This window comes from Hemitrygon akajei, chromosome 29, assembly GCF_048418815.1.
Source record: "Hemitrygon akajei chromosome 29, sHemAka1.3, whole genome shotgun sequence".
Taxonomy (NCBI): domain Eukaryota; kingdom Metazoa; phylum Chordata; class Chondrichthyes; order Myliobatiformes; family Dasyatidae; genus Hemitrygon; species Hemitrygon akajei.
The window spans coordinates 26,080,351-26,105,195 of NC_133152.1; the positions used below are offsets into that span (position 1 = coordinate 26,080,351).

The 24,845-nt window shown below is 40.0% G+C and overlaps 1 protein-coding gene across 4 annotated transcripts; it reads left to right on the forward strand.

Annotated features, from left to right (window-relative positions):
- Positions 1 to 5: 5 nt before the first annotated feature.
- LOC140718353 (uncharacterized) lies at positions 6 to 24,626 on the forward strand. Of its 4 annotated transcripts, XR_012096669.1 has the most exons (13): positions 7 to 311; positions 2,327 to 2,493; positions 2,643 to 2,851; positions 4,443 to 4,587; positions 5,103 to 5,355; positions 7,835 to 7,952; positions 9,292 to 9,436; positions 10,376 to 10,577; positions 11,841 to 11,974; positions 12,122 to 12,257; positions 13,635 to 13,745; positions 14,665 to 14,845; positions 24,382 to 24,626. XR_012096669.1 is itself a non-coding variant. In XM_073031959.1 (12 exons), the coding sequence occupies exons 2-12, from the start codon at positions 2,432 to 2,434 to the stop codon at positions 14,707 to 14,709; spliced, it is 1,560 nt and encodes a 519-aa protein (XP_072888060.1). In that variant the 5' UTR covers positions 7 to 412; positions 2,327 to 2,431; the 3' UTR covers positions 14,710 to 16,692. The 4 variants fall into 4 exon arrangements, 2 of the variants coding, with proteins under 2 accessions (XP_072888060.1, XP_072888058.1); XM_073031959.1 differs by lacking the exon at positions 24,382 to 24,626 and having other exon boundaries at positions 7 to 412; positions 14,665 to 16,692; XM_073031957.1 differs by lacking the exon at positions 24,382 to 24,626 and having other exon boundaries at positions 14,665 to 16,692.
- Positions 24,627 to 24,845: the final 219 nt, after the last annotated feature.

The following is a 24,845-nucleotide window of genomic DNA, read 5'->3' on the forward strand; positions in this document are numbered from 1 at the left end:
GAATACTTTGGGGTATTTTATTCTGGACTGAGAGTAAAGAGAGGAGTTCAGGCACATTATCAGGGCTGGGTTTTGGAATTTGAACAAAGAGTTCTCAGGAGTTTCTGAGTATATTTTGGCACTGAATTGATGATTTTGTACACAATGAGTTTTACAGGATCACATCATGGAACCAATTGCAGGATGTTCTGAAGCTCTGGCCTGAAGAATTCTTCAAACCATGTCTGCAAGAATTCAGTAAATACCAGCCTCTGCAGGACAGCACTGTTGCACTGGGTGACGAAGAATTTGACTGCAGCTCACTTGAACAGGTAGCTGGAAAATACAAGCATGACACTCCTGATGAGTTGGCGAGGCAGTACACCATGGGTCCCACTTCCTAAAACTTACCACCCTCTACGTGTTTGAAGAGGTTGGTTTTTCATCAACAGTTTTTTTAAATTTCAATGGTTCAGAAATTAAAGGTGAGTGTGTATTACACTGCCTTGCCCTTCCTGCCTTGGCCATGCTTGCCAGGGGGTATCAAGTCAAGTTTATTGTCATTTAACTACAGTCGGCCCTCCTTATCCACTAGTTCCATATACGTGAATTCAACCAACCGCGAATCGAGAAAACCCGGAAGTGCTCTTCCAGCACTTGTTGTTCGAGCATGTACAGACTTTTTTTCTTGTCATTATTCCCTAAACAATGCAGTATAACAATTATTTTACACAGCATTTACATTGTATTAGGTATTATGAGTAATCTAGAGATGATTTAAAGTATACAGGAGGATGTGTATGGGTTATTGTGGATCCGAATTGAAAAACATCAGAAGTTCTCTTACTAAGTAAGTCGGAACAGGTACATCCGGTATTATTTAGCGTCAGTCAGTCAAATGTTTGTTTTAATATATAGTACATATTTTACCTTTCTATGCATATAAAATGCTTAAGAACGTATGTTTCAGCGCCGGGAGGATCAAAAACCCAAAACCCCAAAACCCAATAATTAAACCACTACGTTACTTAGTAATAATTGTAGCTTTCATCAGGGCAGGGCCTTTTTCTCACCTTATCCTTTAAAATTGTTACGATCGTTGACTGATGTAGCCTAACGCTTTTCCAATGACCGATGGCATTTCACCTCTTTCCGATCGCTTTATTACTTCCACTTTATTTTCAATCGTGATTATTTTTGTGAACAAAAACACTTTGGATTCAGAACTTCACCGCTGAGTCCTAATGTCCACTGCACTGAGACTGGCTCAATAAGGTCTGGGGTTCCGCTGAGTCCTAAGGTCTACCGCATTGAGACAGGTTGAATAAGGGACTTGAGCATCCGCATTTTTTGGTATCCATGAGGGGTCCCAGAACCAATCCCTCGCGGGTAAGGAGGGCCGACTGTATATACATATATATGCAAAATGTATATAACCACATAATTTATATAGAAATGAGACAAAGTTTCTCCAAACCTGGATATAAAGCACAGTAGTACACATCACACATGATAACTTAGAACGTAAGGATAAAATCTACAGATGAGTCACTCATAAATAACAAACTAAATTCATTATGTCCTGTATGTCTTTGATATGATCAAAAAATACTGCTGGTGTTTTAATTCATATTTCTTTTCATGTTAGATAGCACTGGTCTGTGGGCTTGGTTGCTGGGCCTGAAGCATCAAAAAGGAATTTGGAAATTTAAATATAGATTCTGTTACTTACAGAATCCTGTTGTGAGACTGCACAAATTTGGTAGGGAAGTCCATTCAGCTTGGTACCTAAGGGCTCAACTACTGTGTTTGACTTCATTGACTTTCTCTAAAGAACTTGCCTCCCAGACCAATGCTCTTGGTGTGCTTCTGCATTGTTTGCAATAGGGTTTTCCAATAGGCAGTGATTTATACTGTTTAATTTGTGTCTGTGTGATTGACACTGAGGAAGAAAGTGGTAAGTTCTGTGAACATATTAATAGACTGACCAGGTGGTCAGTAGAAGTCTGGGGTAATGCACTGGGTAGACTTTAGGAGAAAGGAGACTGATGAGATTAATGAAGGTTCATAAAGTTATGCAAAAGCAACAGTATGGATGAGATGAATTCTATCTTCTCATGTGATTGGTTACTTACACTAATAAAAGTGTTAAATAACACTTTAGTCTTTGCAGCAAAGGCAGCTCAGGTATTTACTAATGATCACTTGTTTCAAGATAATACCCTTCATAACCTTGCTCTATTTTTGTTTGACTTTTCAGTTTGGCATTTTGCCAGGGTCTACAAGAACAAAAGTAAACTCAAATATGATAAAGTTCAAGGCAGTTGTTTGTGCCATTGATTTGTAGAGCACTCTGCAGTACGGAGCAGGACCAGCAAACAGACCTGGCCTGGAGCGAGCAGGGAAGTGGCTACAGGGCAAATTGGAGAAGCGTCTGGTTGAAGAGCATCTGATGCTCTGGGCTGCACGGGTACGGCAGGTGGATCAGTTTCACAGGCGGACCCTGCTGACGCGGTATGTCTCTGTTGGTATTAGTTTTCCACTATTTGTCTGCTGTTTAGTTATGTATTTGTTTTTGTGTTTTCCTTCCAGGTACAGAAACTGATTCAGTATGTGTAATGGTGAGGGGTTAATAAAATCTGTGTGTAACTTTCTTCCTGCAGAGTACTTCTAAGTTGGAGCAAGTGGAGGCAGACCCGCCAGAGACGTCGGGAATTGGTTGCTGGGTTTTCTTTTGGCCGGCAGCGCCGAGTTGTGCTGACTCTTTGGAAAATACGTTTATTACAAAAGCATGAAGCTGACAGAAGATGCGGAAAGGTGCTGTGTCAGAAAACTCGAGAGGCAATGTCCCAGTGGCACCAATATACAGAGAGTGAGTGTCAGCAAAGCAGTTTGCTGTGACAGCGCAGCTGCTTACATGAGGACTGGTGATGCTTTAAAATCAAAATCAGGTTTAATATCATTGGCATATGTCATGAAATTTATTGCTATGTGGCAGCAGTGCATGCAATACATAATATAAAACTAAATTACAGTAAATATATGTATTAAAAAAGTTAAATAAGTGGTGCAAAAAGAGGGGGGTAAAAAGTAGTGAGGTCATGTTCATGGGTTCAATGTCCATTCAGAGATCTCTTGGCAGAAGGGAAGAAGCTCTTCCTGAATCGTTGAGTGTGTGCCTTCAGGCTCACCTCCCTGATAGTAGCAATGAGAAGAATGTATGTCCCAGGTGATGGGAGTCCTTAATGATAGATGCAGCTTTTTTGAAGCAATGCTCCTTGAAGACGTTTTGGATGCTGGGGAGGCTAGTGCCCATGATGGAGCTGACTGAGTTCACAACCTTCTGCAGCTTATTTCGATCACCAACAAAATAGGGAAATCTTCTCATGTCTGACATTAGATAGGGAGACCAGTTACAGTATCGTCCAGGTAGATTCAGATTCAAATCTATTTATCACATGCACATTAAAACATGCAGTGAAATGCGTCATTTGCATTAACAGCCAGTACACCCAAGGTTGTGCTGGGGTCAGCTTGCAAGTGTCACCACACATTTTGGTGCATGCATAGCATGCCCACAATGTTCCTAAGAACAACACAAGCAGCAACAACAAAATAACAACAGCAAAACAAGCCCCTTTCCCATCCCCCCAACCACACTCACACCACCCAGCCAGGCGTCCAACCTCAGGACAGTCTACCTCCGGACCAGCAGGCCTTGTTCCCAGGTTCTCAGACTTGCAGGTATCAGGCCTCCAACTTCAGACTTCACTCCAGGATGCTGATCCCATGTTTGACCTGTAGGCCTTGACTTCTAGACTCGAACAGACCTCCGATCCTGATGACTTGAGCCCTCGTGACTCCTTTGCATCTTTGACCTTCAGGCTTTGATTGGTTAGCACCTGCAGTGTTGCCTGACTATATCAATTATAATTAGTGGTATGAAAGTAGAGTGATCACTTGGATATAACTGTAAAATTCTCTGGACCATAAACATGTTGGAAATGTTGTTCAAACATCCAGTAAATGCAGGCAATGGGCCCCACAACAGAAATGGTCTTTGGTGAGCTACACATCAGTATAGTCCTTCCTTAATTTCTGGGCCCAATTCTTGGTACTTTTTGCTTATTCATAGTATTAACAAGTGATAGTTGTACCCATTTTAGTAAAAGTATTTGCCAATTCTCGTACCTCAAACAAGAGAAAATCTGCAGATGTGGGAAATCCAAGCAACACACACAATAAGTTGGAGGAACTCAGCAGGCCAGGCAGCATCTATGGAGAAGAGTACAGTCGACATTTTGGGCCAAAACTGCTGAAGTCCTGCCAAAGGGTTTTGGCCTGAAACCTCGACTGTACTCTTTTCCATAGATGTTGCCTGGCCTTCTGGGTTCCTCCAGCATTTTATGTTTGTTGCCAATTCTCATAATTCATATTCTGCAAATTTGTATTGCTTCTTCTAGAGCGAAAACAAGTCCAAGATCTCCAGGCTCATTTCCTTTCTGTTCATGCACTGAGGGTGAAGCTTTTGACTCTTCAGGCCTGGAAGCAGAAAGCAGAGACACAGAGAAATGTGAAGATAATGGCAGACATGCAGGTGCAAAGAAGGTCTGGAACAATTATTACTCTGAGTCAGTGTTTGTGTAGCGTTCGTGATCCTTTGGGTTCAGTTCAGTTTGTATTCCTTAGGCACGAGACATAGATGAAGGCTGTTAAATGATAGAAGGTTCTAGACAGAAGAATTTTGGGAAACTGAAAGGTCCGCAGGTAGATAAGTCAGTTGGACCAGATGGTGTACACCCCAGAATTCTGAAAGAAATTTTCAGTTTTTTTCTGTTAGAAAATTTGGGACAAAGACATACAGCCTACTAACTAGAGTCGGGCCTGACATGAGTGAAGATATGAAGTACCTGTATTTTTGTTCATGGGGAATTTTGAAACTTTAATGTATAGCATTAGGTGCAAGATCATTTGTTAATCAGATATTGATGTATTTAAAGGATGCAAAAATACAATGGAACTGAGTAGCATTTAATTCAAGGGCCTAACATACCCCTTAATTTCTATTGTGTAATTCTTATCACCACGTGAAACATTACTAATTCATTTTTTTCTTGGTCTAGATATCTGCGGGCTTGGCACTGTGCCGCACTTCAGAAAGAGAAGATGTGGCAGAAGCTGTGGACATTTCAAACTGTACGAAACCAACAGGTCCTGTTAGGGGCTTTTAGTCAGTGGAGGTATCACTTGGAGCTGCAGCACTTCTCAGAGAGTCACAGGAAATTTAGAACAGCACAGAGAGTTATTCAGTGCTGGAGGCAGAGGACATTACTACAGCAGGCTGTGAGACATCGAGCTACAATCCTCATTCAAACAGTAGGTAAAATAGATTTGTCCATCACAACCTTGTCGTTAATCCACATTCGCAGCTTCTTCCCTATCCCCCATTTCTGCTTAAATATTGACGTTTTCTTCAGAAGGATCAAATCATTTTATTCCTGAGCCATTTGACTTCCCCACTACCCTTTGAATGAAAGCTATTTTCTCTGCTTTTAGTTTAACCAGTTTTTATTGATTTTTTGCATTGTTCTTGGTTACTTTTCTGAGAAAAATGCTTCCAATATCTGCCCAACCAATTATTATCATTATCTAAAAACCTTCGGATATTTTTCTTCCCAAAGATCATTGAGGTGAATTGACACCAGATTTTATTTAAATCCATTGCATCCTCTGCAAGTTTCAACACTCAGATTTGAAGACAGAAATTTCTGTATTTTTCTCCATTATGGACAACTAATGTAGCACCAGGGTATCATCCCCTTCTTTCTAATCTCTTTCCATCCTTCCACCTACAGAACATATATCTTTTAAATTGACTGTTTAAAGCAAATTAAAGTTAGCATCACCACCATAGTGAGGGACAGTCAGGCTGCTGGTTAGGAAGAGAGGAGGTGGGATTACACAGAGGCCACAAGAGGGCAGCGCTTGACAGCCCCTATTCGGAAGCAATATTGGTAACCGGCCACAAGAGGGCAGCATCACCTGACTGCCAAATGAAAAGCACCAAAGAAGGTGTCAAGTTTTAGTTCTTCAAGGAATTGTTGTGTAAAGTATAAGTGGTTCCACAGAGTTACAAAGCCTCAGGTACTTACATAGTATTAAGGGTTTTTAAGTAGTACTAAAATACATCTGCCAGAATATAACGTTGATTGTAACATTATTGATACCAAACCAATAGAGTTCCTATAATTCAGATTCATATTTACTTAACCTATGTACATTGAAACATACAGTGCTTTCACACACTGCTTTCTTTGAGATGAAAATATTCAATGGCTCTTATGCTAGTTGAATTTGTGTAAGTCATGTGCATCCTTGGACACAGATGGATGGCCACTTCTCCCTTGGCACCTTCCTGGGACTTGTATCGGCTTTGGATGCAATCTAGTACTTTGTGGCTTATCTTGTCACTTTATAGTGGATGGTCAGCATTTTGTGCAAGCAGCCAATGATCATTGTGCATCTTTCTGAACTCGGCATCCACTTTCACCTAAAGCTATAAACTTTGATGACCATGTCTACACCTGGTCTGAGATGCCTTTAGCCAGGAAATCGCTACACACCCTGATGCAGGGTTTAAACCTGAAACATCAACATTTCCTTTCCTCCCCATATATGTTGCTCAACACACTGAATTCCTCCAGCAGATTATTTGTTGTTTCAGATTCTAGCACTTGCAATCTCTTGTGTCTCCGAAACAAATTCTGTTGCTTATTTGAAGTAATCTCTTCCTCTCTCTAATCCAGCATCACCTGTCTTCTTTTGGCCTCATTTCTTTTTGCCCATTCTTCACTCTAGGCTTGGCTGAATTAGGCTCAGCCATGTCCTGAGCCTGTGGCTCATAAGCAGCAAGGACCTGCCTGGATGTGGAGTAGGAATTTCTATAATCTGGATTACAAAGGTGATGGATTTTTCAGAGGCGCTATCTTTTCTTTTCATTGGAATCTCTGCTTTCCTCCTCAGCTCTTCACTTACTGCAGTTTCAAATTTCAAACTATCTTAGTTTAACCTTTAAAATTAAGAATTAAAACTCCCCACTGAAGATCAGGAAAATAACAGAGATCTAAAAGATGCTTAGAAATTTAATAAGCTGTCAACAAAGTTTAGGTGGTAGCCCTGCCTCCCACAAGAAGCTGCTGATTGGCGATAGCACTGACATTGTGTTTGGTGGTATTTTAATCCTGATGTATATTCCTATCAACAACACTCTCGGTTGTCAGTTTCTTTAATAGTTTATTGAATTTGAACTTTTGTTTCAATGCACACCCTGATATGTTTATTCACACACTGCATTCCAGGTCAGTGTGACAACCCTCAAACTGCAGACTACTATATATATTTCTTTTACCTTTCTGATTAAGGTATTAACCCTGACCAGCTTTGAATCTCAAACAGCGGGGTCATTCGAGCCTCACCGTGGATGCATTTTGCATGTGCCAGTTTAAGAATTGGATGCCAGGATGGTGTTAACCTTGGGTCCATCTCTTTCCCCATAGCCACGTGGTTATTTTTCAGCAATATTTGGCTCTCAGTGTTGATTGACAATCCCCCTCCTCCAATCTAGGATGATTTTGGATGAGAACAAGGTCATGTTTTGCTATGATGTATTTCGTGGATTTCTGACAAAGCCTGGGATCAGTCACATCTTACGTGACTCATGTAAAATTATCCAGCAGATAGCTCCCAAGTTTTACAAGCTGTAGCCTCATTGCAAACAGTTATATTTGTTTTTGACAGCTCCAATGCTATGTTCTCTTATGACTGCATCATTTTTCTTCCTCTGTTTCATTTCCAGTTGTTCAGCAGATGGAAGGAAGCTATCAGATTATCCCAGCTGTCCCATCAGATTGCTGATAACATTAAAATGAGGCAACTGAGGCTGCTACTGCTCGCCTGGGCCAAATTGGTAAAAGGTGAGTTCTTCTGAAGATCACAAGCTGCATTTGTTGCCAGTCTTTCTGTAATGGAAAGCTGCTTAGAAATGTAACAAACCCTTAGCAAAATTGAGATGGTGCTTTTATCACCCATCTGTCTGCCATCAGAAGTTGACGGAAATGCACTGAAATTGTGTAAGAGTGGATACTTTGTTAGGTACACCTGTACACTTCTTTAATACAAATATCTAATTAGTCAATCATTTGACAGCAGACCAGTGCATAAAAGTGCGTAGATGTGGTCAGGAAGTTCAATTGTTGTTCAGACCAAACGCCAGAACGGGGAAGAGATGTGATCTAAGTGACTTTGACCGTGGAATGATTGTTGGTGCCACACGGGGTGGTTTGAGTTTCTCAGAAACTGCTGATCTCCTGGGATTTTCACACACAGCAGCCTCTAAAGATAAAGAGAATGGTTAAAAAACAAAAAGCATCCAATGAGTGGCAGTCTGTAGGCAAAAATGCCTTGTTAATAAGAGGGGTCAGAGGAGATTGGCCAGAATTGGTTCAAGTTTGCTGGAAGGTGACAGTATTTCAAATAACTACATGTTACAACAGGGATATGCAGCGAAACACCTCTGAATGCAGAGCACATTGAACCTTGAAGTGGATGGGTTACAGCAGCAGAAGACTAAACTGGGTTCACTCCTGTACCTAATAAAGTGGCCACTGAGCGTATTTGTATGAACAATACTGTTAGCTCTTCTTAATGGATCATTGAATTTGAGCTTTTCTTTTAATGAACACTATCATCTAATCAGATTTTCTTATACTTGTATACCTATATACATGTGTGTCTTTCTATCTCTTCAGCCTATCTCAGTCAACCACACGTACCTTGTAATACTGCTTCAGTTGACCTGATTTCTCTCGGTAAATTATATTCATTAAAATGATAATGAGAAATTAACAACATGAACAAAATCTCAGATGTTGCCCACTCACCATCACCATTGCTATTGGACCCCTGAAATATTGTCCCCTTAGTGTGACAAGCAAAAATTAATTGAGAGGCAACTAGGTTTTGCACAATGGGATGTGTATGTACATGTGACAGAGTGCAGGTTGGTTTTATTATCTTTGAATAGTATTTTTTAATCCTGCAATTAATAATTATTTCAAAATATGAGAAGTCATCCAAATTTTGTGGTGTTGCACTCAAACTAAATATCATCCGTGTGTGTCATTGTAACTCCTGTATCATTACATCAAGCACATCCATGTACATTTTCTGGGAGTGCAGAACAGATTGGCCCATTATTGTAATGTCATTTTAAACCAATTCTGATACATGAATGCACCTCGATTGCTTTTATAGAGCGAAAGGATGAGAGCGTGAGGCAGAAGAAAGTGATTTCTGCATCACAGCACCAAGTAAAGCAGACTGCTTTTTGTCAGATGGCAACATTATATCGGAAGCAAAAAGAGGCTGTTTTGTTCTACCATCTAACTTTACTTCGCAGGTATGACAAGCCCACGATATCTGCTGTACTCTTATGCTATCTGCAGTGGCTGAAAGCAGACTTCACTATTGATTGGAATCCACGTTCCTATTCTTTGCTGTTCTTTAACTCATTGCTGCCAGATAACAAAAAGGAATGTAACAATCCCCTCAGAACATCATGGATCATGAGAATAAAACTTGGGTGTATAATGAATAATGTTTCCAGACTTTTAGGTACATATTCCATTGAAAAAGTCAATTTGTTTTGAAATAATTTAAAGCTGCCATGTTTAAATTAAACCAATAAAAGTCAGTTGTCAGCAGTATTTTAGTGATATTGTGGGCAACCTGTATCATAAGATGGAACACTTCACATTTTACTATGAAAACTTAAGAACTTTACTAAGGCTGAGTGAGCCCTATGTGCATCCCTCCCCCCCCCAGGATTGGCAGTGGTGTTATGTACACAAAAGTGTGCTATCACAGCTAATGTACAGAACCACACACACAGCATCTATCATCTGTAGAGGGAAATGAGCAGTTAGTGTTGACTGTTTATATCCCTCCATAAATACCCACTGACTGACTGAATTCCTCCAGCATTTGTGTGTTGCTCAAAATTTCCACCATCTGCAGAATCTCTTATTTATAATGTACAGTACAATGAGTTTGAATGTATAGACCGAACAACACTATATAGAGTATGTAAAGGGCTTTGCACTGCTTCTCTTTTATTTGTGTATATATATTTTCTATTATGAACAACATTTATTATTGTTAAAGAGGTGCAACACCACTATGACAAGAACCATAGTGGCTGAGATACTGGGTAGAAAGCACATAACTTCATAGGTACAAACCACATGTTGGGGATTTATCAAAGAGATTACCGGTTTGTATTTCTGCACATTAGATAAGCAGCTAAGCTGAACTGGTTTGCTTTCTTGTCAAATCCTAGGTGCCTTCTCACTTGGGTTGGAAATGTACATCTGCAGAAGCACTGGGCATTGACAGTATCAGCTCAAGCTTCATTGTTGCAGCTTAACTCCGCATTTGCGATCTGGAGAACTCAGTTGCACTTTCAACGTAAGATGGCCTTGTTTGTGCAAGGGCAGACTAAGCAAATCTTGCACAAAGCACTGAAAACCTGGTACAGTGAGGTAGGTGTAGAGAGATATGTGCTGATTAACAAGACTTCAGAAAGTGTTGCTTTTCTATTACTTTTCAGCTTGACTATTAAAGAGATTAAAATGTGCTTGTTTGTTATTTCCATTCAAGCCAGCAGATCTCTAGCATGGAATATGGTATACAGTACTGTGCAAAAGTCTTAGGCAAATTTAATGACGTATGAGTGATAATAAACCTGATTCTGATCCTGGTCTCTATTGTGGACTGAGAGAGGGAAGGGTGCATGGAGAGGGCAGTCATGGTTGGGAAAAGGGGAAGGGAGAGGGGAGGGAATAGGAACACCAGAGAGATCTTCTGTAATGATCAATAAGCCAATGGTTTGGTATCTAATCTTATCTGGTGTCTCAGGGTTGGTTGTGTCTGCACAAGTGCCAACCCCCACCTCTGGCATTCCTTCTTTGCCACCTGTCCCACGTCCCTCCTGGGGTGCTCCACCTTGCCATTCCCTACATCATTTGCTCCCGCCAGACTTACTTGCTCTTTGCTCCACTTTGACAAATACAGGACTGTGCAAGAGCCACAAATAGTAAAAAATCAGACAAATAGAGTAGCATTGTAATGTAATCAGTCAGAGTACTAATTTCTAATGGTGCTGTCTATTCATGGTAAAGACAAGATACAAAAGGAGCATATCTGTGTTTTGAGCAACACACACACAAAATGCTGGTGGAAGCAGCAGGCCAGGCAGCACCTACAGGAAGAAGCACTGTTGACGTTTCGGGCCGAAACCCTTCGTCAGGACTCACGAAGGGTCTGACAAAGGGTCCTGACGAAGGGTCTCGGCCCAAAACGTCGACAGTGCTTCTCCCTATAGATGCTGCCTGGCCTGTTGCTTTCCACCAGCATTTTGTGTGTGTTGCTTGAATTTCCAGCATCTGCAGATTTCCTCGTGTATACCTGTGTTTTGAGCCACTTACTATTGGAGATGAAATGGTTCAGTAATTTGGCTGTTTTCAGCTCACAAAATTCAAAGTGAATTAATTATCAGGGCATGTATATGTTACCATATACTACCTTGAAATTAATTTTCTTTCAGGCAAAACAGGGGAATGAAGAAATACCATAGATTTTACAAAAAGCTTTATATAAACAGACAAAGACTGACAAACAACCATTGTGCAAAAGAAGACAAACTGCATGTAAAAAAAAATGATACTGGGAACGAGTTGTTAGAGCAGGTCGTTACTTAGTGATCTTTATCTAAGCCACTGCTTATACCTATTCTTCTTTGACAGTTGCAGGCACTTAGATATCGTGCCAGATATGTGTCTCAGAAATTTGTGTCACGATGGATTGTTCTTGTGAAGGCACGGAAGCAGCGGGGCGCAGAGGAATCTCGTGCAGAGGAACACCACAGGAATCAATCGTGGTGATTAATCTTGCATTGTCACTGAAATACTGTTCACTCTGGTTCTTTCACTTTATAACACAATAATGTTCTTGCATGGAATTGGAGGGACTCGTTGGGTTGATGAATTCAGAATGAGCTTAACAAGCTGATTTTATTTTTCCACAGTAAGCTATTTTTAAAAAACTGGCAGAACCAAACATTCCTACAGCAGTTTCTAGAGAAAAAAAGAGTTGAGAAGCTTCAGGAAATCTGGAAACAGTGGAACAGCTTCACTATGAGCAAGCTAGTGACCAGGGGACTGGTGAGAAAATCAGTTCCCTTTTAACAACTTTTCATTTAACCAGTTTAAGCTGTGAACATTTTGGTTGGATTTACAATTTTATAATAATACCAATGTCAATTTTTTATTTAAATGATCTATAAGAAAGTCGAACCATAGGAATAAATAACATAAACTATCCTGTTCCATCTTACAATATGACTTTATGGACTTTATTTCTTACATCCTTCACATACATGAGGAGTAAAAATCTTTACGTTATGTCTCCATCTGAATATGCAATGTGCAATCATAGTAATTTATAATAATTTATAGTCAATGTAATATAGAGTACACTCAAATCAGCATGAGTTCATCAGTCTGATGGCCTGGTGGAAGAAGCTATCCTGGAGCCTGTTGGTCCCGGCTTTTATGCTGCGGTACCGCTTCCCGGATGGTAGCAGCTGGAATAGGTTGTGGTTAGGATGGCTTGGGTCCCCAATGATCCTATGGGCCCTTTTTATATGCCTGCCCTTGTAAATGCCCTGAATCATGGGAAGTTCACAACTACAGATGTGCTGGGCTGTCTGCCTCACTCTCTACAGAGTCCTGCGATTAAGGGAGGTACAGTTCCCATACCAGGCAGTGATGCAGACAGTCAGGATGCTCTCTATTATACCTCTGTAGAATAATTTTCAGCGGGGCTGTTAATGAAGATTTTTTAAAAATATATTATCTTTTTATTTGACAATCCTCAATCTGGTTAGCTAGTCTGGACTTTAATCTAGAATCTAGAGAAATAATACATTCTGAAGTATGTGGTGTGCTAAGTGTTACTCCATTCAAATCTTCTTGATGACTAATTGTTTCATCCACAGACATCACCTGTCCTGTCCCAGCACTAGTCCAGTTAAGGCTGGTCCAGGGTCATTTATCATCTTTCTCTCTGGGGATGAGAAACCTGTGGTGTCTGGTTAATTCTGTTCAGCTGCTACAGTCGGTAATATGTTATATGTAGATCTATCACCCAAATCCCTACTCAAAGTCTTAATAAATCAATGAATTACATGAAAACATTGACTCAAGGAGGACCTCTGAGGGCAAGGCAACCTCCCCTGAGAATCTCTGCATAGATGAAGCTTCTTAATCTGTTTAGTGCCTCAGATGTTCTTGTTTAGTTGTCAGTCTTCTTTGTGGGCAGACTGGGATAATGGGGTCCAAACTGCAGCTGAGCCTTGTCCTTATATTGACATAATTAGAACACATGCCCTCTGCCTGTAAAATGGTAATGGGAAGCTGATTGCATTTCAATCTGCTCATAATTTGGAAGCCTTCAGTAATGAACAGTCAGGTGCAACTGGAACCATGCTCTGCTTACAGCTTTTCACACTAACGGAAGCTTCTCTCCTCCCCACACAGTATGAGAAGAGGCTGGAGGTGAAGGCGTGGCAGTTGTGGCGTAGACGGTTCATCCAGATGCAGGTGTCACAGGCGTTTGCAGCCCAGGACAGCAGGATCCTGATGTTGGATGTAGGTTCCAAAGTTACATACATTACACTACAATGCTAGTCAGCCTCCCTGGAAGATGCCGATCCTCTTTGTTAAATGCTCTGGTTTATCATGCAACAAGATCTGGAGTAAACAAAGATATCCTGATTAATCATGAACCTATCAACCTCAACCCTAAATAGACCTAATGATTTGGTGTGCACAGCCATCTGTGGCATTGAATTCTGTAGATTCACCACCCTCTGGCTATAGAAACTTTTCCTCGTCTCTGTTCTAAATGGATGTCCCTCTATTCAAAGGACCTAGATTCGTCCTCTCCACATCCACTCTTTCTAGGCCTTTCAATATTTGATAGGTTTTAATGAGATTCCCCCCCCCCCATTCTTCTAAACTGTGGTGAGTACAGGCCCAGAGCCATGTAAAGCCCCTCATACGTTAACCCTTTCATTCCTGGGATCATTCCTGTGAAGCTGGTCTGGACCCTCTGCAATGCCAGCACATCTTTTCTTAGATGAGGGGCCCAAAGGAGGAATGAGCTACTTGTAGCAGATTTGCTCTTTGATTTGGCCTGCAAATGTTTTGGCTCATGTCCTTAATGCACTGTTTCAGCAACACCATATCTGAATGAACATCAGCTCTGGATTGACCAATTGCCTTTGGAGTGAGATGCAGAATTCACCTCGCCTCCCCTCCCCAGCCACATTGTTTCAGCAGTGGTGACATAGAAATGGACAGTTGTTCATAGTCTGAGCTAAAATGTTCCAGTGCTTCCTAATCAGTGTTTCATTTGAACTGCTATTCACTCTGATTATACACTGTAAAACATTACAGAAATAATGTTATAGGGTGCACAACTGTAATTCAACAGGGGGACAATTTGACTCTCTTTCACACACAGAATCCATTAACTGTAAACTTGATGTGTCTAATTTATTTTTAGGTTTTCACTACCTGGTACAGATTGGCCTTTGGAAAACAGAATTGACCCATGATGTTGGTGAACCTCAAGCTCACTCCTAGTACAGATTTGAGCTTCTCACTGTGTTTGTTTGTGGCGATGTACAATGCTGACTATCAAAACCTCTGTGTCCAGTGTCAAGTCTGTTCCTGTCTGTCATTTGGTAAGTTTGCATCCCATTGGACAGGTTGGAGAAGGTACATTTTCTTAGACATACTCTGAGAAGGTCCTAACTTCATGCTTTGTAATATGATGGTAATTAGACTGCATGCAACATCACAGAAACCAGGGTTGGTTTGGGTGACCTTGTGAGCTTACCCAGCATCTGGTTCATGGCACTTAGAATTCCGCTGAGGAGAATCTTGTGGTTCAAAATATAGTCAATTTAAAATTATACGTTAAATGTCTGTGTTTTCTCTCCACTCTCACTTATTGTGAACCTTTATCTATCAGCATTTAGTTTTGAGATGCCTTTAACAAGTTATACTTGGGGCATGTTTCTTTATAAAACTTACTCTAAATTAGTTCTTGTGTATTTAAGTATTTGTATTCCTATTTCCTCTGTTTCATTTTGATGGATTAATGGATATTATCCAGTATTTGGGGCTTTTTACTTATTTTTTTCAGTATTCAGTTTTGAATACATTTAATTAAAAACAGCAGAAACTCTGTGTGGTTGTCTGTTTCTATGATGACGTTGGGGTTCTTGCTCGATATGTCTGTGCGTACAGCAGTAACCCAAGGATAACTGCGTTTTCTCATTTAAATGTTAATTGTGCAAAAGCTTTTATCTGGGTTAGATATTCTTAACTCATCTCCCCATAAGTCTAGATGTTAGTGTTTTGGCAAAAAGCAGATGTACCTGATCACTGAGCAATTTTGGAATATTATTTCAACTTAAAAGGAAAAGCTGAGACTGTTCAGGCTCAGACTGTAAGTATTGTAGTGGCCATTTATTCCTACATCAATGATAAAAGATATTATACACTGTGTCCACTTTATTTGGTACATCTGTATACCTGCTCATTAATACAAAAATTTAACCAACCAATCATGTAGTAGCATCTCAATGCATAAACTCATGCTGATATGGTCAAGAGGTTCAGTTGTTGTTCAGATTATACATCAGAATGGGGAAGAAATGTGATCTAAATGACTTTGACTGTGGTGGTTGTTGGTGCCAGATGGACTGATTTGAATATCTCAGAAACTGCTGATCTCCTGGTATTTTTGCACACAACAGTGTCTAGAGTGCACAGAGAATGGTGCAAAAAGCAAGCAAAATAAGTCTAGTGAGGTGCAGTTCTGTGGGTGAAAATGCCTTGTTAATGAGAGAGGTCAGAGGAGAATGGCCATCCTGGTTCAAGGTGAAGTACCTCAAATAACCACACATTGCAACAGTGGTGGACAGAAGAGCATCTCTGAACACACTACACGTCGAACCTTGAGCTGGATGGGCTGCAGTAGAAGAAGACCACAAGCATACACTCAGCGGCCACTTTATTAGGTACAGGAGTTCCTACATCAATGAAAAACAGATGAAATTATGGTCCTCTCACTTGACAATTCCATTCCTGAACATCAAGATGTCTGATTAAGTGATGCCCTAAAGTTCATTTCCATTTGCTGACAAATGGAACATGCCTACATTTTTGAAGATGTAGACTCATCTGATGTATAGTTCCATTCCACTGAATGTAAATACGCTAGAACAAAATTTTGCTTGAACAGATTTTTAAAATGCCTCAACACAGGTGCAAAGTAATTTTAACAAACTTAATCTAATTCCGTGTAGCTGGCTGTAGTTTTGATGCAATATTAACCATTGAGTGTAAAGCAGAAACAAAATAATATTTTTTCCAGTCCTACTGAAGGGTCTTGGCACGAAACATTGACTGTTTACTCTTTTCCATAGACGTTGCCAAGCATGCTGAGCTCTTCCAGCAATTTTGTGTGTATTGCTTTGGATTTCCAGCATTTGTGGATTTTCTTGTGCTTGTAACAAAATAATATCAGTCATTCTTCATCGAGTTCCACTCTTTTAATAACTTGGTTTAAGTTTAAAGGTGAAATGTCCCGATGTCTTTGAAATTAAATACACTGATACATTTTGTAAATGTACTGCTTTAATTCCTGTGATATTACAACCTTGTGCTTGGCGTGGTTCCATTGTGGCAACTGCAATACTGACTGCAGTGGTTTTTTCAAACTATTTAATTGAGTATGTTACTAAGTACACTATGGAGGATACAGCAAGCATAATCACCTTCTGAGCTCAAATACAGAGATGAACACATGGATTCACAAACAGAGAGATGTACATACCTTGCAAAAAGGACTCACTAGATAATCCCAACTGACTTGTTTTGGATTTCTTCCAGAAACCTTATTTCTATTTTGACTAAAATCAGGTTTTTCAGTTCAACTTGGGAATCACATCCTAATTAAAGATACAGTTGAAGATTGATCTAATCAATCTCTGTGTCTGGGAAATGTAATCAATTGTCAAGAGTCCTGCTTATTCTAACCAGAAGTGTGTGTGACAGTTCTGTTATGTGGTGGTGTTTAACTGGATATAATGGAATGGTTTGTCTTGATAGACAATCTCAAATCTATATCAAAAGCCCTCCACATGGTTCTAGCAATAAATTGAACTTGCACATAGATTAATAGTTTATTATTTTCTCCATGAAATACAAAGCTTAAAGATATTCAGTAATGCCCAAAGAAGTGGGACACACAAACTGAAAAAGAAATTTAAAAAAACTTTTGTTTACAAAGCACCCTTCTTGACCTTAGTCTAGAACAAGAACTTTTGAAATAGAGTTGTTGTTGTTAAGTGGGACATTTGACAGATAATTTTGTAGAGATTTTCCATAAGTAGCTAATGATCAAATGGTGCTCAGAGCTTTTGGCTGAGGGATAACCATTGGACAGGAAACATGAGAGAACTTTAAACTGGTACCTTTGGGATTCTTAACATACAGTGGATAAGACCTCTAAACAGTGCCAGTGTCTACGTGTGTTTCAGCAGAAGAAAAATCAGCTTTTTACTGTTTTGACATATGTACTTGCCCTTTTTGTTGGTTATTGCTGAATTTATTTTCAATGTTTCCAGCATTTTATTTTGAGGTCTTGGTAAGATTGTAGAGCACATATTTCACTGACAGCAAAGAATTCTCTATTGAATGTCAAATAAGATAGCTGATTATGCTGAAGGGCAGACTACACAGCAGCTGGTGTTGCTGGAATTCATTCCTGAGGCAGTTCTGACATTTGTCACCCAAGGCATTCATTCAGTTTTTGAACTCATTGCTCTCACCAAGCTCATTCCTTGGATCATATACTGATTGCTCCCACACCCTCCGCCTGTTAATCAGATAAAAACATTAGTTTCTACAGCAACAGATTGCTTTTCTCTCACTTAGGCTCACACTGTTTGAGAATTTGAACAGTTGAAAAGATAAAAAGAATAATGAACAGTGCAGTGAAAATATGGAGAGGGTAGAGTGAGTGACAGCTGAATATCAGATGGTGGCATCTTTATAATGTTTAATTCACATTCATAAATGCACAGTGTTACATAGCCCATCACCACTTTAAACATAAAAGTCAAATGCGATGTGAGCGGTAAGATCAAAGCAATGAGAGCAGATGATTTTGCACTCAGAATGCAAGCTAAATGTATGTTAACTGCAGGTTAACAGAGCTGATCTGTGCCACACCAGACCTGGTTTCAGTGGTGACCCTTCATTGCTACCAAACCCTCATGTTTGTACTTAGACGAATAGGGACCAAAATATTGTTGCATGGACCATCATCTGTTGAAACACAATTTGTGTAAAATGTATAACTTCAGTAAAATTCGGGAATTTTCACCGACTAAGGATAATAATAAAGTTTAAAGCAATCCTTGGAGAAGTGTGTTTCAGTTTGTCCCTGAAGTTTGAAAAAAGAAATGCATATTAAAACATCAGACTAAACCAGAAACAATATTTTAGGTTTAAGGAAAAAAGTCTTTGGAAATGTAGATTGGCAACAAATGAAGCCTGGTGCATGAAAACAGGATTTTGAATTAGGATATCTAAAAGATTCTTCAAAGCAGAATCGGGTGGCGTAAGCGGTACATGTGATGGCAGAATATAGTATTAATGGTAAGACTCTTGGCAGTGTGGAGGATCAGAGGGATCTTGGGGTCTGAGTCCATAGGACGCTCAAAGCAGCTGCGCAAGTTGACTCTGTGGTTAAGAAGGCATACGGTGTATTGGCCTTCATCAATCGTGGAATTGAATTTAGGAGCTGAGAGGTAATGTTGCAGCTATATAGGACCCTGGTCAGACCCCACTTGGAGTGCTGTGCTCAGTTCTGGTCGCCTCACTACAGGAAGGATGTGGAGACCATAGAGAGGGTGCCGAGGAGATTTACAAGGATGTTGCCTGGATTGGGGAGCATGCCTTATGAGAATAGGTTGAGTGAACTTGGCATTTTCTCCTTGGAGCGACGGAGGATGAGAGGTGACCTAATAGAGGTGTATAAAATGATGAGAGGCATTGATCGTGTAGATAGTCAGAGGCTTCTTCCCAGGGCTGAAATGGTTGCCACAAGAGGACACAGGTTTAAGGTGCTGCGGAGTAGGTACAGAGATGTCAGGGGTAAGTTTTTTACAGTGGTGGAGGTGGATACGATAGGGTTTTTTAAGAGACATTTAGATAGGTACATGGAGCTTAGTAAAATAGAGGGTTATAGGTAAGCCTAGTAATTTCTAAGGTAGGGACATGTTCAGCACAACTTTGTGGGCCAAAGGGCCTGTATTGTGCTGTAGGTTTTCTATGTTTCTACATTGAGAAGAACTGTAAACAAGAAAAAATCTGCAGATGCTGGAATCCGAGCAACACACACAAGATGCTGGAGGAAATCAGCAGGCCAGGCAGCATCTACGGAAAAAAAGTACAGTTGGCATTTTGGGCCGGCCCTTCAGCAAATTTGCAGATGACACAAAGCTAAGTGGCAGTGTGAAATATGAGGAGGATGTTAGGAGAATGCAGGGTGACTTGGACAGGTTGGATGAGTGGGCATATGCATGACAGATGCAGTTTAATGAGGTTATCCACTTTGGTGGCAAGAACAAGAAGGCAGATTACTATCTGAATGGTTAGGAAAAGGGGATGTACAACAAGTTCTAGGTGTTCTACATCAGTCACTGAAAGTAAGCATGCAGGTACAGCAGGCAGTGAAGAAAGCTAATGGCATGTTGGCCTTCATAACAAGGGGAGTTGAGAATAGGAGCAAAGAGGTCCTTCTGCAGTAGTACAGAGCCTTGGTGAGACCTTACCTGGAGTATTGTGTTCAGTTTTGGTCTCCAAAATTGAGGAAGGACATTCTTGCTATTGAGGGAGTGCAGCGTAGGTTCACGAGGTTAATTCCCGGGATGGCGGGACTGTCATATGTTGAAAGATTGGAGTAACGCTGGAATTTAGAAGGATGAGAGGGGATCTAATTGAAACATATAAGATTATTAAGGGATTGGACACGCTATAGTCAGGAAACATGTTCCTGATGTTGGGGGAGTCCAGAACCAGAGGCCACCATTTAAGAATAAGGGGTAGGCATTTGAGAACGGAGTTCAGGAAAAACTTTTTCACCCAGAGAGTTGTGGATCAATGGAATGCTCTGCCTCAGAAGGCAGTGGAGGCCAATTCTCTGGATGCTTTCAAGAAAGTTAGATAGAGCTCTTAAAGATAGTGGAGTCAAGGGATACGGGGAGAAGGCAGGAATGGGGTACTGATTGTAGATGATCAACCATGATCACATTGAATGGTGGTGCTGGCTCAAAGGGCCAAATAGCCTACTCCTGCACCTATTGTCTATTGACTGTGTGGATCTAGCAACAAGTGAGGACCAGATTGAATTTCTGCAGGAAGAAAATCAAATAATGGCAACTTCATCAATGGATCTTTTCAAGGAATCAGCTATGTCTGGTCATCTTTATCAATGAACAGATAGAGGATATCAGGGGAGCTGTTTAAAGGTTGTGATTGGTGGACCTTGATATGATGAGGAAAAGAAACTAATATCCAACAGGCTTCTTTTACCTAAGGCTGGATTAGGGACCTCTGAACTTGTGTATATCATGCAAAGTTGGATGCACAGACCTGCATTATTTTAGCTATTTAAAGTCTGTGAGGCGTCTGGCCAAATAAGTATGAAATAGAGACCAATTTCCTGTCTGAAGAGATTCTTCAATCATGTGTCTCACCCTCAATGACATCAGCCAGATCTGATTCTCCTTCCCTAAACCCATGATATCAAAATTACAATTCAACTACCCCAGAAGCCAAGCTGTCCAGAATATTGGCTGGTCTCACATTGTAGTGATGTACTGGCCCTGCCAAAGGAAACAAAGAGTTCAGCTGGTTCATTTTCAGTTTAAAGGTCATCAGTAACCAAAATACATAGAGCAGTAACTTTATATTGGAAAATTTTCACGGAGATTTGTGAGTATCAGTTATAGGCACTGTAACCTCTCCTAAGATCCATGGCATGTGTCCAGGTATTCATTCACCTTCAGTAGTCAAAGAGAAATCTCTGAAAATTTTCTAACTAGCCCATTGTTTTACCTTTGCCGTTCACCTATTACCTTCTAGCTTCTAGTCCTTCTCCCCCCACCCTTCCTTTCCAGCCCTGATGAAGGGTCTCAGCTGAAACAATGACTGTTTATTCCTTTCCATGGATGGTGCCTGATCTGCTGAGTTTCTTTAACATTTTGTGTATGTTACTCTGCATTTCCAGCATCTGCATATTCTCATTTTTTTCTTGCCTTTTTTTGGATTGGGTAATAGTGATAAATGATAGTGGCTCTTACCTCAATTTTAATGTTAATCTCAATGCAAAATTGAGATGCAGGGCTCCAAACTGCCTGTAAATCCAAAGTTATGAAATTCTCATTAATGTCTCATTAATGCCAAGTTTGTGTGAGGCCCTATACTGATTGGACTAGTCAGTCTTTCTTTGTGATTATCCCACATACTCCTATAGCCTGAGCCTTTCCAGATGTTTTATGAGATGTACCTTGATACCTGTTTCTCCATGCCACTGGGTTAAAAATAGTCTATCATTCAAACTAACCAAAACAGCTTTTTAATAAATAATACTGATTTTAAAGTTAGTATAATTATAGATGCTTTGTTTTAAAGTTTGATGGATTCTCTTCAACTTCCCATATGAAGCCTAGGATTGCAGTCCACTGCATCAGCCTTGCTGTCATCCCATACTAGCCTTATAAACTCACTTAGCCTTCCCAGCTACACAGTGTCCAATAATGTTGAGGACCATCCAAAGTGTCCTCCCACAAAAGCCATAGGCAATACAAGAACTTACTGTCAGAAGATCTTTCTTTAGTTTCTAAACCTTAAATAGTTAAATTTAATTAGTGAATTTAACTGCAATTTGCTAACATAATTTAAAAAATGACTTTTTTTAAGTTGACATAGTCACTACCAGAATGGCAGCCATGTTCTTTAGGACTCCTTGTTTGATCAGTGATTATGAACACTGAAGTATCCCAACTGGAGTGTGTTCTGTGTCCTTGCTTCTGTCACTACTTGTTCCTGGAGTTATGTAATATGAAGTAGTCATTTAAGTGAAAGAGAATAATTGGTAGCAAGAGAAAGCTTCTTGGCCCATGTTTGACCTGATGGCTCTTAAGAATCAGGGTGTAGACTCAGCCACCTCCAGCATGGGCACTAGCTTGCACACCATCAGGGAGATTTTCAGCAGGTGGTTCCTGTGATATGATGAGTAAGAACGTGATTGGAGAGAGTTCTGAGCATGTGCAGAGATGATAGAAAGATCGAGAAACATGGTATTGTAAAAACCTTGTGGTTGTGGTTAAATAAAAGTTCTATTTGAGACAGAGAAGATGGTTCTTTATTAGTAATCCATGGTACGTATGAATATAAAGAACACAACATGGCGTCAGAAGTCGGTCTGGAAGAATAATATGTTTCCTAACATGGGAGAATCAAAGATAATTTTCTGAAAAAAAGAGTTCGAACTGTTTTGGTTTGCAGCCTCCATCAACACTTCAATTGTTCTGGGAACATAGCTGAGAACTGGAGAAAATTTAAGCAACGTTTTGAATTGTATTTATTGGCAATCAATGTGGATCAAAAATTGGAAAAAACAAAAGCTGCACTTCTACTACATATGCAATTGAGGTATATAATCATTTTATTTTTGATAATGGAGATAATTTAAAGTTACAATTGATAATGGACAAATTTGGAGCATTTTGTATACCGAAGCGTAATGTGACATACGAGTGTCATAGATTTTTTGCACGTATGCAGAGAGCTGGTGAAACTATTGATCAGTATGGTACTGAGTTGAGACACCGGAGTAAAACATGAGAGTTTGGAGAACTGACAGACTCTCTCATTAAAGACAGAACTGTTTGTGGCATTCTGGATAATGATCTGAGAGAAAGACTATTAAGAGAACAAGACTTAGACTTGGAAAAAGCTTTGATGCTCTGCAAAGCTTTAGAAACTGTGATGTCACAGGCTAAAGAACTTTTCATTGAGAGCTGCAAAGTAGACGCTCTGAGGAAGCAGAAACATATTAGAAGAATTAATAATAAAATGACAACAAAAATGACAGAGAGCAAGATGTCATCTGAGGGGAAAAAAGCTATGTGATCGCTGTGGCCGGCAGCATTGGCCAAAACAGTGTCCAGCGTATGGGAAAATGTGCAATGACTGTGGTAAGAGTAATCATTTTTCACGCTGTTGCAGAAGTAGAAAGAAAATAAAACAAGTAAATGCAGTGCTTGAAAATGAACTTGAGGAGTTTTTATATAGATGTGCTTTGTGAAAACAAATAAAGTAAGAATGACTGGACTATTCCATTGCAAGTGAACCAAAACAATATTCTGTTTAAACTTGATACTGGAGCACAAGTAAATGTTCTTGCAGGATCTGCGTTTAATGCACTAAAGCCAAGACCAATGTTACATAAGACAAATATAAAAGCTACTGGGTATTCAGGTGCAGACATTCCAGTTAAAGGAACATGTGTGGCAAAAGTATCACACAAAAATATTGTGCACACGCTTTCATTTGTGGTGGTGCCAAGGAATGTACAGTCAATACTGAGTTTATCTGCCTGTGAGAGATTGAATTTGGTGAAAAGAGTAATAGTCCTGGACAGTGACACAGAGTCAGAATACAGTGACTTGTTGAAAGAGTATGAGGATTTGCTCAAAGGGCTTGGTTGTCTTTCAGGAGATCACACGATTAAAATTGACAACACAGTGCCACCCATAGTACATCCATGTAGAAAAGTGCCTTTTGCATTATGTCATCCACAGAAAACAGAGCTTGACAGAATGGAAAGGCTAGAAGTCATAAAAAAAATTGATGAACCAACTGAATGGGTCAATTTGCTTGTCATTGTTGATAAGAAAAATGGAAAACTGAGGATTTGCTTGGATCTAAGAGACTTGAATCGAGCCATTAAAAGAGGGCATTTCAAATTGCCTACACGTGAAGAAATTATGTCATAGTTTGCTAATGCAAAGTACTATAGTAAATTAGATGCATCTTCTGGATTCTGGCAACTTAAACTAGATGAACCAAGTTCAAAGTTGTGTACCTTTAACATTCCTTTTGCCAGATATTGTTTTCTTCGGCTTCCATTTAGAATTGCATCAGCTCCTGAAGTGTACCATAAAACCATTCACATGCTATATGAGCACATTGAGGGTGTGGATACTTCCATGGATGATATTATTGTATGGGGATCTTCTAAACAAGAGCATGATGCCAGACTCAGACAAGTCTTTGAGGCAACACGCAAGGCAAACCTGAAGTTGAATAAAGACAAATATCAGCTAGGAGTGACTGAACTTACCTTTGTGGGTGATATCATCAACAATGAGGGTGTGCGTCCTGATCCATTGAAGTTTTCTGCTATTGCGAACATGCCAAGACCATAATGTAAAAAAGATGTTCAAAGGTTCATGGGAATGGTCAACTGCATGGGAAATACCCGATAATTTGGAACAGCTTGCTCCATTGAGGCAGCTATCATAAAAGAAAAACGAATGGAGCTGGAATCATGAACAGGAGAAGGCATGGCAAAATCTCAAGAAATTGCTCATTAAA

Excerpts from the sequence above, each read along its gene's own strand:
- LOC140718353 (XM_073031959.1), top strand. The coding sequence starts at position 2,432 with ATGCTCTGGGCTGCACGGGTACGGCAGGTGGATCAGTTTCACAGGCGG. Across the intron at positions 4,588-5,102 it reads GACATGCAGGTGCAAAGAAG|ATATCTGCGGGCTTGGCACT; the intron begins GTCTGGAACAAT and ends TTCTTGGTCTAG. Across the intron at positions 5,356-7,834 it reads CTACAATCCTCATTCAAACA|TTGTTCAGCAGATGGAAGGA; the intron begins GTAGGTAAAATA and ends TTTCATTTCCAG.